The sequence below is a fragment of the Zophobas morio genome, unplaced genomic scaffold, assembly GCF_036711695.1.
Source record: "Zophobas morio isolate AGI-343-1 ecotype UQ-CSIRO unplaced genomic scaffold, CSIRO_AGI_Zmor_V1 ptg000014l, whole genome shotgun sequence".
In the NCBI taxonomy this organism is placed as follows: Eukaryota; Metazoa; Arthropoda; class Insecta; order Coleoptera; family Tenebrionidae; genus Zophobas; species Zophobas morio.
The window spans coordinates 24226875-24247295 of NW_026972119.1; the positions used below are offsets into that span (position 1 = coordinate 24226875).

The 20421-nt window shown below is 25.8% G+C and overlaps 1 protein-coding gene across 2 annotated transcripts in view; it reads left to right on the forward strand.

Annotated features, from left to right (window-relative positions):
- Tau (tau) overlaps window positions 1-16320 on the forward strand; it is a 30920-nt gene extending 14600 nt beyond the window's left edge. The window contains exons 6-9 of one of the 2 annotated variants that reach the window (XM_064055707.1): window positions 4016-4201; window positions 4276-4308; window positions 14952-15116; window positions 15539-16320. In XM_064055707.1, the coding sequence (XP_063911777.1) occupies window positions 4016-4201; window positions 4276-4308; window positions 14952-15116; window positions 15539-15607 (453 nt within the window). In that variant the 3' untranslated portion in view covers window positions 15608-16320. The remainder of the gene's footprint in view (window positions 1-4015; window positions 4202-4275; window positions 4309-14951; window positions 15117-15538) is intronic. The other variant, XM_064055708.1, reaches the window with a different exon arrangement.
- The last annotated feature ends 4101 nt before the right edge of the window (window positions 16321-20421 follow it).

Genomic DNA, 20421 nt, shown 5'->3' on the forward strand with positions numbered 1-20421 from the left:
CTCGAAGGTCGATATTTCGATAAATTGGAAATCGATTAGAAACTCGAAAAATCAAATAAATGGAAATTCAAAAATTGGAAACCTTAAAAAATCGAAATTCGAAAAATTGAAATTTGAAAAATCGAAAATCGGAATTTAAGAACTGAAAAGTCGTAAAACTGAAAAATCTAAAATCGAAAACACGGATATTCGAAAAATAGAAAAATTTAACAATCGAAAAGTGAAAAATCGAGAAATCGAAATATCAAAAACTCGAAGATGGAGAATTCGAAAAATGGAAATTCGAAAAGGCGAATAACAGAAAAATCTAAATCGAGAAAACGGAAATTCGGAGATTTCAAAATTCGAAAAATCTGAAGACTGAAAAAGGAAAAAATCGAAAATTGAAACATCGAAAATTGAAAAAAATTCACATTAAAAAAAGAAAAATTATAAGATCAGAACATTGAAAAACCGAAAAATTCAAAAAACCGAAACGAAAAATTGCAATTCGAAAATTTGAAGAAATGAAAATTTGAAAAATCAAAAAATGAAAAATTAAAAATACATCTAGTAATTGAAACATCCAAAATTCGGAAAATCAGAAAACTGAAAACTCTGAAAATGAAAACTCGAAGAGTTACAAATCGTAAAATAAAATACTCGAAAAATCAGAAAACCGGAAAATCGAAAAACTGAAAAATCGAAAATTCGAACAATAGAAAAATTAAATGAACCAAATATTTAAAAAATCGAAAAGTCGAAAAATCGTAAAATTGAAAAACCAAAAATTCGAAAAATTAAAATTCTAGCAATAGAAAATAGAAAAATCGAAAAATTGAAAAATCAGACAATCGAAAATTGAAAATTCGGGAAATCGAAAAATCAGAAATTCGTAAAACCGAAAAATCGAGAACTTGAAGATCGAGATCTCGATAAATTGAAAATCGATTAGGAAAATCGAAAATCGAAAAACTGGAAATTCAAAAATTCGAAACGTCGAAAAATCTAATTTCGAAAAATTGAAAAACCCAAAATCATAATTTAAAAACTGAAAAATCGTAAAATTGAAAAATTCAAAATCGAAAATCTGGAAATTCAAAAATTCGTAACCTAGAAAAATCGAAATTCGAAAATTGAAAATTGAAAATCGAATTTGAAAAATCGAAAAACTTAATTTAAAAATTGGAAAATCGTAAAATTGAAAAATCTGAACGGAAAACACGGAGATTCGAAAAATCGAAAATTAAAAAAACGGAAATTCAAAAAGTCATAACCTCGAAAAATCGAAATTCGAAAAATCGAATAATTGAAAAACTGAAAATCAAAAAATCGGAAATTCGTAAAACCGAAAAATCAAAAACTCAAAGTTCGAGATTTCGATATATTTGAAATCGATCAGAAAAATAAAAAAATAAGTCAAATATTTGAAAAATCGAAAATCTAAAAAATGAAAATTCAAAAATTCGAAACTCAAAAAATCGTATTTGGAAAAATTGAAAATTCGAAAATCGAAAATCGGAATTTAAAAACTGAAAAATCGTAAAATTGAATAATCTAAAATTGAAAACATGGAAATTCGAAAAATCGAAAATCTTAATTTAAAAAGTAGAAAATCGTCAAATTGAGAAATCGAAAAATCGAAAACTCGGAAAACTGAAAATTCAAAAATTCGAAACATCGAAAAATATAAAACCAAAAATTGAAAATTGAAAAATCGAAATTTGAAAAATCGGAATTTAAAAACTGAAAAATCATAAAATTGAAAAAACCAAAATCGAAAGCACGGAAATCCAAAAATTCGGAATCTCGAAAAATCTAAATTCGAAAAATTCGAAAATGTAAAATCGTAAAATTGAAAAATCTAAAATCGAAAACACGGAAGTTCGAAAATTCGTAACCTCGAAAAATTGAATGATTGGAAAATTGAAAATTGAAAAATCAGAAATTCGAAAAATCGAAAACTCGAAGATCGAAGATCGGTTAGAAAAATCGAAAAATCGATTATTCAAATATTTGAAAATTCGAAAAAATGGAAATTCAAAAAGTCGAAACCTCAAAAAATCGATTTCAAAAAAATTGAAAATTGGAAAATCTAAATTTGAAAAATCGAAAACCGGAATTTAAAAATGAAAAATCCTAAAATTGAAAAATCAAAAATCGAAAACACGGAAATTGAAAAAATCGAAAATTCGAAAAATTAAAAATCTAACAATCGAGAATGGAAAAATCGACAAATTGAAAAGTCTATCAATTGAAAATCGAAAAATTCAAAACTCGGACAATCAAAAATTGAAAATTCGGGAAATCGAAAAATCAGAAATTCGTAAAACCGAAAAATCGAAAAATCGAAGGTCGAGATTTCGATAATTTGAAAATTGATTAGGAAAATCGAAAAATCGAAATACTGGAAATTAAAAAATTCGGAACATCGAAAAATATAAATTCAAAACATTGAAAATTGAAAAATCGAAATCTGAATTTAAAAACTAAAAAATCGTAAAATTGAAAAATCGGGAAATCGAAAAATCTGAAATTCGTAAAACCGAAAAATCGAAAACTGGATGGTCGAGATTTCGATAATTTGAAAATTGATTAGAAAATTGAAAAATCGAAATACTGATAATTCAAAAAACCTCGAAAAACATAAATTCAAAAAATTGAAAATTGAAAAATCTAAAATCGAAAAATCTAAAATCGAAAACACGGAAATTCGTAAAATCGAAAATCGAAAAAACGAAAATTCAAAAATTCGGAACCTCGGAATCAAATATATATTCGAAAAATCTAAAAAGCGAAAATTCGTAAAATCGAAAATTCAAAAAATAGAAAAATTTAACAATCGAAAATAGAAAGATCGAGAAATCAAAAATGGAAAATTCAAAAAATGAAATCGAAAAAGAAAATTCAAATAAAATCAAATTTCAAATTTATTTATTTATTTGAATGCAGTGCCCAAGGGACGAAGAATTATAGCAAAATCGAAAATCGAGAAAACAAAAATTCGAAGATTCATAAATTGGAACACGCAAATTCGAAAAAACGAAAAATCGACTGTCTACTCGAAAAAAATTCACTTATTTATTAATCTTTAATAGAAAAATCGAAAACAGAAAAAGTAGAAATTTGAAATTTCGAAATCTCGGAAAATCTAAATTCGAAAAATTGAAAACTGAAATCGAAAACAAATAAAAAACCGAAACGAAAAATTGCAAATGGAAAATTTAATGAAATGAAAAATTGAGAATTCCAATAAATGAAAAAGTTTTAAAATCCAATAAATGCAAAAGGAAAAAATTTAAAAATCAATAAAATTGAAAAAGTGAAATATTTTAAAAATTATTATTACCTATTTAATATATGAAAACTAGAAAAATTGCAAATCAAAATCTGATAAAACGAATAATTGAAAAATCTTGAAACTGAGAAATCTAAATTCAAAAAAATTACTAATTAAAAAATCTAAAAGTTGAAAAGTAGAATAAATGAAAAAAATTCAAAATCCAATAATTGAAAAACGACGAAATTTTAAAATTGTAAAATTCGTATTCTTACATGTCTTAAAATGAAAACTAGAAAAATTGCAAATCAAAAATTAAATAAATGAAAAATTGAAAAATCATGAAACTGAAAAATTTGATGAGACGAAAATCTTAGTTAAATTGAAAAAACAAAAAAATTATAAAAACGGAATCGAACAATTATAAAATAAAAAAAAAAATCCGAAACAAAAAATTGAAAATGGAAAATTTGAAGAAGTGAAAAATTATAACATAGAATAACTGAAAAAAAAAGAAAAAAAAATCCTAAACGAAGAATTAGAAACTCGAGAAACTCAAATCGAAAAGTTGCAAAACTGAAAAACTGAAAATTTAAACCTCGAAAATAACCTTCGACCAATTTTTGCGTTATACCATTTCGACTGTTTAAATAAACAGCAAGGTCTCCCGACACTCCCGTCTGGCACACCTTCCCACTTTAAATAACGCTTGTTTTATTACGCTAACAACCTTTTAACCCCGATTACTTCCACCAGATCCAACAGCAGAAACTTCAGTGGAACGCGAAGTCGAAAATTGGGTCACTAGAAAACGCCACCCACAAACCCAAAGGCGGCGAAAAGAAAATAGAATCCGTCAAGCTGGACTTCAAGGAGAAGGCCAAATCGAAAGTCGGCTCCAAGGACAACATCAAGCACGTCCCCGGCGGGGGAGACATCAAGGTAAAACTTACTCATTACAATCGCGCCCAAACTAGCGTTCTTTCGTTCTTTAATCACTGTAACGAAATTTTTAGTTTGACGAAGTCGAAGAAGAAATTAAAAACGAAGTGAGTAATTAGTTGTTGCCACACCACGAAAGTACGCTTTTAGAGATTGACCAAAGTAAAAAAAATCGAGAAAAGCACGAGCTTTATTGTAATTGTCAGTGTTCACTGGACGCGGCTTTCACAGCACCAAAATCCAGCCTCAAACTCGAGGCGAAGTCGAGGCGTCTCACGATAGATTCACTTTTCACGTGTTGTGGTATATAATAGGAAAGCGAGATGGAGTAGGCAGTAGATACAATCGAGCAGTCCTGAAACAATAATAATGAAAGTTTCACTTACGGTTTTAATTCAAGATTTTTTGGGGTCCGTTAACTTGGTTAATGAATTTTACTCAAAAACTAGCACCTCGTGGTTCTAACGTAGCACCATCAATCAAAAAGCTAGCACCATCACAATTTTTGGTTTCTTTATTTCCTTTATTTTTTTGTTGTTTCTTTCGATTTACAATTTTTTATTTATTCAATTTTTCAAATTTTCAGGTTTTGATTTTTCAATTCCATGATTTTCCACGCCTAAAATTTTTCAATTCGCAGTTTTTGGATTTCCAGTATTCCAATCTTTCAATTTCTTTAATTTTCAATATTGTGATTTTACAATGTGTATTTCTCTTTTTCTATTTTTCACTTTTTCGAATTTCAAGTTTTTCAATTTTTAATCTTTCGATTTTTCAAATTTTCGTTTCTTCAAATTTTCATGTTTGATTTTCACTTTTGACATTTTTCAAGTTTTCATTATATATTTTTTCGTTTTTTATTTTTTATTTTTCAATTTTACAATTTCCTGACTTCTAAATTTATCAATTTTTCGAGTTGCAATTTTTTAATTTTGCAATTTTTCTCATTTTTCGATTTTTCACATTCCCAGTTTTTCATTTTTGGCATTTTCAATTTTTGGATTCCTCAATTTTTCAAGTTCTCGATTTTTATTTTTCATTTTCTCCATTTTATGTCACAAATTTTCATTTTTTCGATCCCTTTATTACTTGTTGTTTCTTTCGATTTTTCAATTTTCCGTTTCTTCAATTTTTCGAATTTTCAGTTTCTCAATTTTTCGCTTCCACAATTTTTCATGTTCCCAATTTTTATTTTTCAATGTGGCTAATTTTTATTTTTTATTTTCTCGATTTATATCACAATTGTCCGTTTTTTCATTTCCTTCATTTTCTGTGTTTTTTTTTTCGATTTTACAATTTTTCATTGTTCAATTTTTAAAATTTTCAGGCTTTGAATTTTCAGTTCGTCCATTTTTCAATTTTTAAATTTTTCACTTTGGAGTTTTTGGATTTCCAGCTTTCCGATTTTCCAAATTCTTTAATTTTCAATATTTCTATTTCATAATACATATTTCGTTTTTTATTTTTGATTTTTCAATTTTACAATTTCTCGACTTCCAAAATTTTTAATTTTTCGTTCCTTCAATTTTTCGGTTTGCATCAGTTTTTTAATATGGCAATTTTTCAAAATTACAGTTTTTCATTTTTCGATTTTTCAGTTTGTCAATTTTAATTTTTCCCTTTTCCATTTTTTGTTTCCGATTTTTATTTATTTTCCCGATTTTTTTATTTTGACTTTTTCGATTTAATATCACAATTTTTCGTTTTTTCATTTCCTTTACTTTTTGTTGTTTCTTTCGATTTTACAATTTTTCGTTTATTCAATTATACAAATTTTCAGGTTTTTTTCAATCTTTCTCCAAATTTTCAAGTTTGATTTTCACTTTTTACATTTTTCAAGTTTTATCATGCACTTTTTCGTTTTTTTTATTTTTGATTTTTCAATTTTACAATTTCTCGACTTCCAAAATTTTCGATTTTTCGTTCTTTTAATTTTTCGGTTTGCATCAGTTTTTCAATTTTTGTTCGATTTTTCAGTTTGTCAATTTGAATTTGTCCTTTTTCCAATTTTTTTGTTTCCGATTTTTATTTTTCATTTTCCCGATTTTTTAATTTTCACTTTTTCGATTTTATATCACAATTTATCGTTTTTCATTTCCTTTATTTTTTGTTGTTTTTTTCGATTTTACAATTTTTCGTTTATTCAATTTTTCAAATTTTCAGGTTTTTTTCAATTTTTCTTCAAATTTGCAAGTTTAATTTTCACTTTTTACATTTTTCAAGGTTTTATCATACACTTTTTGATTTTTCAATTTTACAATTTGTCGACTTCCAAATTTTCCAATTTTTCAATATTACAATTTCTCATTTTTCCATTTTTCACATTCTCGATTTTTAATTTTTCCCTTTTTCAATTTTTCGTCCCCTCAGTTTTTCAACTCCCCGATTTTTATTTTGCGTTTTCCTGATTTTTGATTTTTGATTTTCTCGATTTTATATCACAATTTTTTGTTTTTTCATTTCCTTAATTTTTGTTGTTTCTTTCGAGTTTCCAATTTTTCGTTTATTCAATTTTTCAAATTTTCAGGCCAATCGATTCCAATGCGTCGATTTTCCGATTTTTAAATTTTTCAGTTTGCAGTTTTTGGGTTGCCACCCCTTTTTTACTTTTTGGATTTTCAATTTTTCATTGAACTTTAGATTTTTCAAATTTTCGACAGTTTTATACTTCGATTTCTCAATTTTTTTTCAACTTTTCGATGTTTTAATTTTTCTTTTTTGAAATTTTCAATTTTTTTTTTATTTCTCGATTTATCGAATTTAGATTTTTGGATGTTTTGATTGTCCAATTTCTCAATTTATCAATTTCCCAATTTTTTTCTATTTCTCGATGTTTCGATTTTTGGATTTCTCGGTTTTTCGATTTTCCAATTTTTCAATGTTTCGATTTTTCAGTTATCCGATTTTTCAATTTTTTTAAATTCTGTAGTTTCGATTTGTCGATTTTTAAGTTTTAGATTTTCGAATTTTTCTTTTTTGATTCTTTGATGTTTGGTTTTCTCCATTTATCAATTTTGCGATATTTCAATTTTCCAATGATTTTTAAATTTTAGATTTTTCGATTTCTGAATTTTTTGATTTTCCTGTTCTTCAGTATTTGTATTTTCCAATTTTTCAAATTTTGACGTTGCTAAATTTTCAGTTTTCCGATTTTTCAATTTATATATTTTTTTAATTTCCCGTTTCTCGAATTCGCAGTTTCGATTTTTCAGTTCTTTAGTTCTTCGATTTTGAATGTTTCAGTTTTTGGATTTTGCAATTTTTCGATCTGACTATCTCGAGATTTCAATTTTTAACTTTTCCATTTTTCGATTTCCAATTTCTCGATCGGTTTTTGAGTTTTTATTTTTTTGATTTTTCAATCTTTTGTTTCCTGAATTTTTCAGGTTCTTGATTTTTATTATTTATTATCCCGATTTTTTAATTGCCATTTGTTCGATTTTAAATCACAAATTGTTTTTTTTCAATGTTTCTTTGGATTTTATAACTTCTCGTTTATTATTATTTTTTTTTAATTTTTAATTTTTGATTTTTCAGTTTCTTGAGGTTTTAGAAATTCATTTATCCAAATTTCAGGTTTCCATAATATTGAATATTTTGGTTTTACAATGTTTCGTTTTTTTGATTTTTCAATTTTTCGTTTCTTCAATTTTTCAAATTCTTGATTTCCAATTTTTAATTTTTTTTTCATTTTTGATTTTTCCGTTTAACATTTTTGCAATTTTTTCATTTTGTTGATTCGAAAAGTTAAATGGAAAAATTAAAAAATCGAAACACTAAAAAATTGGAAAAAATTGAAAAATCGAAAAACTAAAGAAACGAAATATTGAAACATTGAAAAATAAAAATCGAGAAGCTTTCCAATCGAAAAAAAATCAAATCTTTAGATTCGATTCGTTTTTTCTTGGAAAACCCAAAAACTGTGAAATCGAAAATGTGATATGTTTTTTAAATTATAATTATTATTGCATATTTAAAACGAAAACTAGAAAAATTGCAAATTAAAAATTGAAGGAAACTGAAAAAACGAAAAATTAAAAAATCTATAATTGAAAAAAAAATGCACATTAAAAATAAATATAGGTATAAAATCAGAACATTGAAAGACGGAACAAATAAAAAATAAGGGAAACGAAAAACCGGAACGAGAATTTACAAATCGAAAAATTGAAGAAATAAAAATTTGAAAAATTGAGAAATTAAAAATTGAAATCTCGTGAAAATGCAAATCGAAAAATTTTAAATCTAAAAATTGAAACATCCAAAAGTTGGAAAATCGAAAAACTACAAAATTTGAAATTGAAAACTAACAGTTGCACATCGTGAGATTGAAGAAACAAAAAATTAAAAAGTCGAATAAATGAAATCTTTTAATTCGATTCGTTTTTTCTTGGAAAACCCAAAAATTGTTAAATCGAAAAATTGAAAAATTCAATTGTTAAATTAATTCAACTGATAAATGAAAAAATTCTAAAATGTTAAAACTGAAAAACTGATAATTATTTTAAATTATAGGAGTAATTATTATCGCATATTTAAAACGAAAACTAGAAAATTGCAAATCAAAAACTTGAATTTAACGAAAAATTGAAAAATCGGGAATCTGAAAAATCTAAAACTGATAAAACGAAAAATTCAAAAATCTAAAATTTGAAAAATCGAAAAATTGAAAACTGAAAATTGCTAATCAAAAATTTGAGAAATCCAAAATTAAAAAATTTCAAATTGAAAAAACAAAATTATAAAATCAAACCATTGAAAAGCCGAAAAATTGAAAAAATAAAAAACCGAAACGAAAAATTGCAGACATGAAAAATTGAAAAATTGAGAAATTAAAAACTGAAAACTCGAGAAATTTTAAATCAAAAAATTACAAAATCTAGGAACTGAAACAACAAACAAAGAAAATAACAAAAACGAAAAATTGCAAGTTGAGGAAACCTAAAACTGAACAAATTAAAATTCAAAAATTATAAAATCGAAATTTTGAAAAATTAATCCAGTTTTTCATTTTTTGATTTTTCAATCTTTCGTTTCCTAAATTCTTCAGGTTCTTGTTTTTTATTGTTCATTTTCCCGATTTTTAATTTTCATTTTCTCGCTTTTAAATCACAATTTTTGTTTTCTTCAATGTTCCTCTGGATTTTATATTTTTTTTTAAATTTTCAATTTTTGGTTTTTCAGTTCATCGATTTTCCAATTTTGGAGATTTTGGATTTCCAATTATCCGATTTTCAGATTTCCTTAATAATCAATATTTCGATTTTACAATTTTTCAGTTTCTAAGTTTCTCAATTTTTAATCTTTTGATTTTTCAGTTTTTCGTTTCTTCAATTTTTGAAGTTCTTAATTTACAATTTTTAGACTCTTGAAAGTTTTCGTTTTATATTTATTCCTTTTTGTATTTTTGATTTTTTAGTTTTAACAGTTTTGCAATGTTCACATTTTTTTTATTCGAAAGTAAAAAAATCGAAACACTAAAAAATCGTAAAAAATTGAAAAATCGAAGAACTGAAAAAACTAAAAATTAAAACATTGGAAGATAAAAATCGAGAAGCTTACCAATCTAAAAAAAATCAAATCTTTAGATTCGATTAGTTTTTTCTTGGAAAACCCAAAAACTGTAAAATCGAAAAAGTGATATGTTTTTTAAATTATAATTATTATTGCATATTTAAAACGAAAACTAGAAAAATTGCAAATTATAAATTGAAGGAAACTGAACAAAACGAAAAATTAAACAATCTATAACTGAAAAGTCGAAAAACTGGAAATTTGGAACATCCAAAAATTTTCGAATCAAAAAATAGGAAAATTGCAAACCAGTTAAATAGAAAAATCAAAAATGAAAAGAAGGAAAAAGTGTAAAATAAAACCTTTGAAAACTCTAAAAATTGGAGATCAAGAACTTGAAAAATTGAAGAAACGAAAAATTGAAAAATCGAACTATTAAAAATTGAGAAATTTAGAAACTGAAAAATTGTAAAATCGAAGCATTGTAAAATTTAAATATTGAATGTTGAGGAAATCTGAAAATCGGATAATTAGAAATCCAAAAACTCCAAAATTGGAAATTCGAGGAACTGAAAAATCGAAAATTGAGAATTTAAAAATCGGGAAAATATTTTCAATTTTAGATTTTTCAATTTTACGATTTTTCAGTAACGCTAATTGAAGAAACGTAAAAATGACAAAATTATACTTCAAAATACAAAAGTTATAAAAACGAGACTTTGAAAAAAAAATCCAATTTTTTATTTTTCGATTTTCAGTTTCTCAATTTTTAATTTTTCAATTTTTCAATCTTTAGTTTCCTGAAATTTTCAGGTTCTTGATTTTTCCTTGCTCATTTTCGCGATTTTTTTAATTTTCATTTTCTCGATTTTAAATCAGAAAATTTGTTTTCTTCGAAGTTTCTTTGGATTTTATATTTAATTTTTCGTTTCTTCAATTTTTAAAATTTTCAATTTTCGATTTTTCAGTTCCTCGAATTGCCAATTTTGGGGTTTTTGGATTTATAATTATTCGATTTTCAGATTTCCTTAATATTCAATATTTCAATTTTACAACGTTTCGATTTTACAATTTTTCGAAGGTCGGGATTTCGATAAATTGAAAATCGATTAGAAAAATTGAAAAATCGAGTATTCAAAACTGGAAATTCGAAACCTCGAATAACTGAAAATTGAAAAATCGAAAATCGGGATTTAAAAACTGAAAAATCTAAAAAAACACGGAAATTCGAAAAATCGAAAGTCGAATAAACGCACATTCAAAAATTCGTAACCTCGAAAAATCGAATAATTGAAAAACTGAAAATCGAAAATCAAAAAATCGATAATCAAATATTCGAAAAATCAATAAAGAGGAAATTCGAAAAATCGAAAATTCGAAAATTCGAAAAATAGAAAATTTAACAATCGAAAAGGGAAAAGTCGAAAAATCGAAAATTCAAAAGTTCGAAACATTTTGAACCTAAAATTAAAAATAAAAAAAATCGAAAAATCTAAAAACTGATAAATCGAAATTTTGAACAATCGAAAAATCGAAAACTCGAAGATCGAGATTTCGAAAAAAAAAATCGAATAGAAAAATTAAATCAACTAAATATGTGTAACCTGTGTTGCATCAAGTTGTAATAAAATTAACTGTGAATACTGCGGAAGCTGCCGATGCTCTTTAGTAAGTGATAATCCTATTTGTGATAATTCCATCTGTGATAATTCTGTCTGTGATAACAATCTCATATTCAACCTGCCTGTGATTAATGACTGTGATATTTTAAAAGCTGCGAAAAAAATTAAACCAAATTTCGTTTGTGGTCCAGATGATATACCGGCATTTTTAGTGATTGATTGTCTTCAGTATTTGTTAAAACCTTTATGTCATATATACAACTTAATTTTAAAGTCGTCTATTTATCCACAAATGTGGAAAGTCTCTCGTGTATTTCCTGTGTTTAAAGCTGGTGACAAAGCTAACATTGTAAATTACAGACCGATAGCACTTATATCGAACTATGCTAAATTATTTGAATGTATTATGTCAGACTTCCTATATACCCACTGTATTTCAACAATTGCCTTAGAACAGCATGGATTTATAAAAGGAAGATCCACTCTCACCAATTTATGTGAATTCACCGAATACGTATCCTTGGCTTTAGATAATCGCTTTCAAGTTGATGCCATATACACTGATTTATCCAAAGCTTTTGATAGAGTAGATCATTGCATATTGTTAAAAAAACTTGATACATTAGGAATATGTCATCAGCTAGTAATGATTTTTAGAAATATCCTGTTTGGTAGGGAACAATTTGTTGAAATTCATGGAGTCCAGTCAACATTATTTCCTGTTAACAGCGGAGTTACTCAAGGCTCAAACCTAGGCCCGCTGTTATTTACTGTTTTCTTCAATGATGTCCTAAATGTTATTAGTTGTAGAGCGTTTATATATGCCGATGATTTAAAAATAGCTAAAGTAATAAAAACGAACAGAGATTGTTTAGTTTTACAAGATAATGTAGATAAATTAGCGCTGTGGTGTGAACAGAATAAGTTAAGCCTTAATAAAAAAAAATGTAGAAAAATTACATTCTCCAGGAAAGACACTAATTTTAATTTTTATTACAATATTAATGGAACTTTGCTAGAAAACTGTAATCAAATACGCGATTTAGGCATAATTGTAGACTCTGCATTGTCATTTGTTCCTCATATCATTGATATAACAAATTCAGCTATCAAAACACTTGGCTTCATCTGTAGAAATACTAAAGAATTTAATAATATTTTATGTATTAAACAGCTTTATTATAGTCTAGTTAGGTCAAAGTTAGAATACTGTTCTATAATTTGGAGACCTCATCACCAAATTTATATTAATATTATAGAAAACGTTAACAGGAAATTTGCTAAGTATCTGTATTTTAAAATGTTCAACTGTTATCCTGTTAGTCATTGTAACCAGAGAGCTCTTCTTAATATAGTGAATGAAAATTTTCTCGAGTATAGACGAAATATTGCTTGTTTTGTATTTTTGCAGAAATTGGTGCGTGGTGATATATTCTGTCCAGCGTTACTAAATAATATTAACTTTTGTGTTCCTCGTTTATTGTGCAGAAATCCATCCACTTTTTACTATCAAATTCCAAATTCTTATCATCACTTTAATAGCCCCTTAATTACATGTTTTAGACTTTATAATAACTGTACTTTAGACGATAGCATTGATATTTTTCACGCTAATTTTAATAAAGCATCTTTCAAAAAAAAGTTATTAGCACGATATGCACAATAATATATGTACATAATATTTGTTCTGATGTTAGATTTAATTTTTTTTTTTTTTTAGATTTTTTTTTAAATTGTAAGTTTAGTTTAAGCTGAATTTAATGTCTTTTTGTGTATACATGTCCACCATAGACTAACGTCTGTTGGAATGAATAAACGTATTATTATTATTATTATTATTATTATTAAATATTTAAAAAATCGAAAAGTCGAAAAATCGTAAAATTGAAAATTCGAATCATCGAAAATTCGAAAAATCAAAAATTCGAAAAATTAAAAATCTAACAATCAAGAATGGAAAAATCGAAAAATTGAAAATTCTACCAATTGAAAGTCGAAAAATTGAAAAATCGGACAATTGAACATTGAAAATTCGGGAAATCGAAAAATCATAAATTCGTAAAACTGAAAAGTCGATGGTCGAGATTTCGATAAATTGAAAATGGATTAGAAAAATCTAAAAATCGATTAATCAAATATTTGAAAAATTGAAAATCGAGAAACTGGAAATTCAAAAATTCGAAACCTAGAAAAATCTAAATCAAAAAAATTGAAAAATGAAAAATCCAAATTTGAAATATCGAAAATCGGAATTTAAAAACTGAAAAATCGTAAAATTGAAAATGTTTTCCTGATTTTTAAATTCTCAATTTTCAATTTTTCAGTTCCTCGAATTTCCAAAAGTAACGAAGAATTGAAAAATAGAAAAAGCGAAACAATGTAAAATCGAAATATTGAATATTAAGGAAATCTGAAAATCGGATAATTAGGAATCCTAAATCCAGGAACTGAAAAATCAAAAATTGAAAATTTAAAAAATTGAATAAACGAAAAATTATGAAATCCAATGAAACATTGAAGAAAACAAAAATTCTGACTTAAAATCGGGAAAATGAAATCAAGAACCTGAAAAATTCAGGAAAACTGAGAAACCGAAAATCGAAAAATGAAAAGCTGGAATTTTTTTCTCAGTCTCGATTTTATAACTTTTGTATTTTAAATTTGAATGTTTTCAATTTTTAATTTTTCGATTTGCAATTTTTCGTTTCTGTTTTTTATTTTTAATTTTTTCAATTTTTCGTCTTTTCAATGGTTTGATTTTATAATTTTGTTCTTTTCAATGTGAAAATTGGTTTTTGGATGTTTCAATTTTCGATTTGCAATTTTTCAGTTTCCAATTTTTCGATATTTCAAATTTTAGAATCTTAAGGAAACCTGAAAATGGGCTAAATGAATTTCTAAAAACTCAAGAAACTGAAAAATCAAAAATTAAAAATAAAAAAAAATAAACGAAAAGTTATAAAATCCAAAGAAACACTGAAAAAAAAACAATTTGTGATTTAAAATTGTGATTTAAAATCGAACAAATGGCAATTAAAAAATCGGGAAAATGAACAATAAAAATCAAGAATCTGAAACATTCAGGAAAAGAAATGTTGAAAAATCGAAAAAATAAAAATTGTGAAATTGAAAATCGAAAAATGAAAACTGGATTTCTTTCAAGGTTTCGATTTTATAATTTTTTGTATTTTAAATTTTAATAATTTTTAAAATTTTACACGATTTTCAGTTTTTCAATTATTCGATTTTTCGAGGTTACGAATTTTTGAATGTCCGTTTTTTCGATTTTTGGTTTTTCGAATGTTCGTGTTATTTTTGATTTTTCAGTTTTTAAATTTCGATTTTCAATTTTTCAATTTTCGGTTTTTCGAGGTTTCGAATTTTTGAATTTCCAGTTTTTTTTCAATTTTTCTAATCGATTTTCAAAAAATTTCGAAAAATTGCAAAATGAAACATTGTAAAATTGAAACGAGGTGCTAGCTTTTGAGTAAAATTCATTAACTTGGTGGTGCCAAGTTAACGCACCCTTTTTTTCGTCATATTTGAAAATGATAATAATAATATTGATAATAATAGTAGAGTTGTGGTCGGGATTTAACTAGTGTGTTTGCTAGATCGAGAACAAGAAGCTGGACATCAAGGCCCAGAGCAAGGTCGGGAGCATGGACAACGTGAAGCACCGGCCCGGGGGCGGCGAGAAGAAGATCTTCGACGACAAGGAGTACCTGAAGCAAAGGTCGACCATTTCGAGCGAGAACCACTCGCTGTCGGGTTCCCAGGTGAGTGTTCCCTCTGGACATGTATTTACCGATCAGTTGCTGCCGATTTTGAAATGGACTTAGTGCAGTTGCGCGATCGAGATCCTAAAGACTGACTTTCGTATGGTTTTCTTCCAGGAGAGCGAATATCTTTACAAATTTTATTGAGTCGTTCCGTTTCAGTTAGGTCCGGGAGGTAACTAAAGCATTTCGGGTTAAATTTTGTATTCGAGACTTAACTAACACTTGTTTCTAAAGGCATGGATCTTCGTGTCGTTGATTAACTTAGCTGCAATCAGTTGATTGATAACTGCATGTGATATAATCATCTCACAGTATTCTCTTGAGAACGTGTAGTGTTTCTTCTAAAGACACAGTTGGCGCTTTTTATTATCGTTATTTTGGTTTTGCTAGCTTTTTATTAACGATTAAATTTTGTGTAGAATTCCTTGCCGTCCCAACCGGAAGCCGGAGGTCCAGTAGCTGACGAGAATCTCAACCAAGAGCGTTAATTTTATGTTTTTGATTAATGTGCCGTCTTTACTATTAGACCAGTTGATACTTGAAATAGTTGTATAACTATTCACATAAAAGTGGTTGAAATACATTTGACAAGTAATATTAACTTACTGATACAGCATGTGCCCGTGTACGAAATGCATGTATTACTTGAGAATAATAAATTGTATATTATTCATAGAGTTAATTAGATTCCACTAACACTAACACTGTATTTTCCACTAAAATGCTGAATTTTAGTGTTCACTTTCGCTTAATTTCCTCTTTTGTTTTTAGTCCGGTAACCAAATGCTGTTCGTTTCGAAAGATATATTTTTCAATGTAAAATATTGTCAGTGTACGATAAACAACTATAGTTTGGTGTTGTGATACCTAGACTAATGACCAAACGATCAACATTTTTTGTACTGTTAATTGAAATTTTTCAAATTGTTTTATTTATACTCGTAGTTGATAGTTTTTAAAGTTATATACCTGTCCATTGTAAAAAGCTTATCAAAACGTTCTGCTTTTTCTGATTTCGAATCGTTTTGATAATTTTTATACATGTTGTAAGTTTCTACTTTCATGTTAAGTTTTCAGTTATGCTGGTTCCAGTTAAATAAATAATTATGTTTTGTTTTGCCACATAGATGGTATCGAGTATCATCACTGTATTAACTTTATAAGTACGTACATTACAATAAAATGTGCATTAGTATAAGTATGTAGATGCTTTCATTTCACCAGTATCGAAAATTCTTGCACGAATTCACAAACACAGCGTCTTAGATGAGCTCAACACCGCACACACAGGAAGCCTTTGCTCAATCACCTAGGTAAGTTGCAATTTTAAGTTTATTAAATATGAAAAAAAATCGGTAAGTTGTTTTTAAAAGTTGACTTGACGTGGTCTTCAAAAATATACCACGAAACGTTTCTTCGTAAAATACATATAAAGCTCTGTGAAGGTCCAGCTAGTTCAGATCTGCGTCCACCGTGAACGACTCATTTTTTTCTTTAATTTCAACAAAATCGACGTTTGAAATTTTGAATTGAAAAAAGTGATCTTCTGTTTTAGATCAGTGGAGGCTGTGTGTTAAATTGATAAATTATTATTGTCTTTGATACATTCAGCTGCGTTGGTGTTTGAAACGTCAAGTTTTCGAATTTTTTAAAAATAAAAGTGCAAAATGGTTTTCTCTGGGGATTTTTACAACGTTCGTTTCTAAATTGATTTATGTCAATATGCAACCAACATTACACTCATGTTTATTTAATTGCATACTCTGACAAATACCCGGAACCGAGAAGACATGTTCAAAATCGCACTTCCTTTGATCTAAATAATTAATAAACACACGGTATATTAGCGCTATTGTGTAGATGGTAAAACGTGATCGCGGTAAACCGTTAATCAAAATTTATTCGTTTATTTCCTCTCACAAAATTAATTTTTTATCATTTTTCAATGTTTTGGTTTCATAATTTTTCGTTTCTACAAATTTTTGTTTTTTCCATGTTTTTTTGGATTTTAGTTTATTTTAATATTTCCACTTCACAATGTTTCGTTTTTTCGATTTTATAATTTTTCGGTTTCTAAGTTTCTCAATTTTTAATCTTTCGATTTTTCAGTTTTTCGTTTCTTCAATTTTTCAAGTTCTTGATTTCCAATTTTTAAACTTTTCAAAGTTCCATTTTATACTTTTTCTTTTTTCTCATTTTTGATTTTTCAATTCAACAGTTTTACAATTTTTCGATTTTTTTATTACAAACGTTAAAAAATGGCTAAATTAAAAAATCGAAACACTAAAAGACCGAAAAATTTAAAAATCTAAAATTTGAAAAATCGAGAAAACAGAAAAATTGAAAAATCCAAAAATTGAAAAATTTCACATGGAAAAGAACAAAATTATAAAATCAAACCATTGAAAAGCCCAAAAATTGAAAAAATAAGAAATAAAAAAAAGAAACGAAAAATAGCAAATCGAAAAACTGAAGACATGAAAAATCGAAAAATCGAAAACTTAAAAATTGAAAACTCTAGAAATTTTAAATAAAAAAACTACAAAATCTAGAAACTGAAGAAACAAAAAAAACTAAAAAAACAAAAAATCGCCAATTGAAGAAACGTAAAAATGAAAAAAATTAAAATTTAAAATACAAAAGTTATAAAATCGGGACTTTGAAAAAAAATTCCAGAATTTCATTTTTCGATTTTCGGTTTCTCAGTTTTTCAATCTTTCGTTTCCTGAATTTTTCAGGTTCTTGATTTTCATTGCTCATTTTCCCGATTTTAAGTCAGAATTTTTGTTTTCTTCAATGTTTCATTGGATTATAATTTTTCGTTTATTCAATTTTTTAAATTTTCAATTTTTGATTTTTCAGTTCCTCGATTTTGGATTTCTAATTATCCGATTTTCAGATTTCCTTAATATTCAACATTTCGATTTTACATTGTTTCGCTTTTTCAATTTTTCAATTCTTTCGTTACTTCAATTTTCCAGTTCTTGATTTTCAATTTCTAGACTTTTCAAAGTTTCCATTTTATATTTTTTCCTGTTTCTCATTTTTGATTATTCAATTTACCAGTTTTATAATTTTTCCATTTTTTTTATTACAAAATTTAAAAAATCTTAACACTAAAAAATTATTGTAACATTGAAAAATAAAAATCGAGAAGCTTATCATTCGAAAAAAATTATTGAATCGAAAAATTTGAAGGAAGAAAAAACGAATGTTTTGCTTTGATTCGTTTTCCTTCGAAAATCCTGAAATTGTAAAAATGAAAAATTGAAAAAACGGGAAACTGAAAAATCAAAAATTAAACAATATAAAATTTGAAAGATCCAAGAAGTAAAAAATTTCACATTGAAAAGAACAAGATTATAAAATTAAAGCATTGAAAAGCCGAAACATTGAAAAATAAAAAAATGAAAAACTGAAATGAAAAATTGCAAATCGAAAAACTGAAGACATGAAAAATCGAAAAATTAAAAATTGAAAACTCCAGAAATTTTAAATAGAAAAATCACAAAATCTAGAAACTGAAGAAACAAAAAAAAACTAAAAAAAGGAAAATTCGCTAATTGCAGAAACGTAAAAATGAAAAAAATTAAAATTTAAAATACAAAAGTTATAAAATCGAGACTTGAAAAAAAAATTCCAGCTTTTCATTTTTCGATTTTCGGTATCTCAGTTTTTCAATCTTTCGTTTCCTGAATTTTTCAGGTTCTTGATTTTCATTGCTCATTTTCCCGATTTTAAGTCAGAATTTTTGTTTTCTTCAATGTTTCATTGGATTTTATAATTTTTCGTTTATTCAATTTTTTAAATTTTCAATTTTTGATTTTTCACTTCCTGGATTTTGGATTTCTAATTATCCGATTTTCAGATTTCCTTAATATTCAATATTTCGATTTTACATTGTTTCGCTTTTTCAATTTTTCAATTCTTCGTTACTTCAATTTTTCCAGTTCTTGATTTTCAATTTTTAGACTTTTCAAAGTTTCCATTTTATATTTTTTCCTTTTTCTCATTTTTGATTTTTCAATTTAACAGTTTTACAATTTTTCCATTTTTTGATTACAAAACTTAAAAAATCTTAACACTAAAAAATCATTAAAACATTGAAAAATAAAAATCGAGAAGCTTATCAATCGAAAAAAATTATTGAATCGAAAAATTGGAAGAAAGAAAAAACGAATGTTCTTATTTGATTCGTTTTTCTTCGAAAACCCTGCAATTGTAAAAATGAAAAATTGAAAAAAACGGGAAACTGAAAAACCCAAAAATTAAACAATGTAAAATTTGAAAAATCGAAAAATTGATAACTGAAAAATTAGAAATCGAAAAATTGAAAAATCCAAAAATCAAAAATTTTCACATTGAAAAGAACAAAATTATAAAATCAAACCATTGAAAAGCCGAAAAATTGAAAAAATTAAAAATGAAAAACCGAAATGGAAAATCGAAAAATTAAAAATTGAAAACTCTAGAAATTTGAAATAGAAAAATCACAAAATCTAGAAACTGAAGAAACAAAAAAAAAACTAAAAAAAGGAAAAATCACAAATTGAAGAAACGTAAAAATGAAAAAATTAAAATTTAAAACACAAAAGTTATAAAATCGAGACTTTGAAATAAAAAATTCCAGCTTTTCATTTTTCGATTTTCGGCTTCTCAATTTTTCAATCTTTTGTTTCTTGAATTTTTCAGGTTCTTGCTTTTCATTGCTCATTTTCAGATTTTAAGTCAGAATTTTTCGTTTCTTCAATTTTTCAAATTCTCGATTTCATTTTATAGTTTTTCCTTTTTTTCCTCTTGATTTTTCAGTTTAAGTTTCGCAATTTTCCCAATTTTTTGATTCGAAAGGCTAAAAAATCGCAAAATTAAAAAATCGAAACACTAATATTTCAAAAAAATTGAAAAATCGGAAAACTGAAGAGACGAAAAATTGAAAAACCGGAAAACTGAAAACCTAAAACTGAGAAATAAAAAAATCGAATAATCGAAAACTGAAAAATTGCAAATCAAAAATCTGAAAATTTTAAAATTTGAAAACACAAAATTGTAATTTTCAGACCATTGAAAAGCAAAAAAGTTAAAAAATTGAACAAATGAAAAATTGAAAAATCGAAAAATTATAAATTGAAAATTCGAGAGATTTTAAATCGAAAAATTACAAAATATTAAAACTGAATAAACAAAAAAATAAAAAAATTGAAAAACGTAAAACTGAAAAAATTAAAATTTAAAATACAAAAATTTTATATAAAAATTGAAACTTGAAAAATTAAAAAAACTAAAAAACCGAAACGAAAAACTG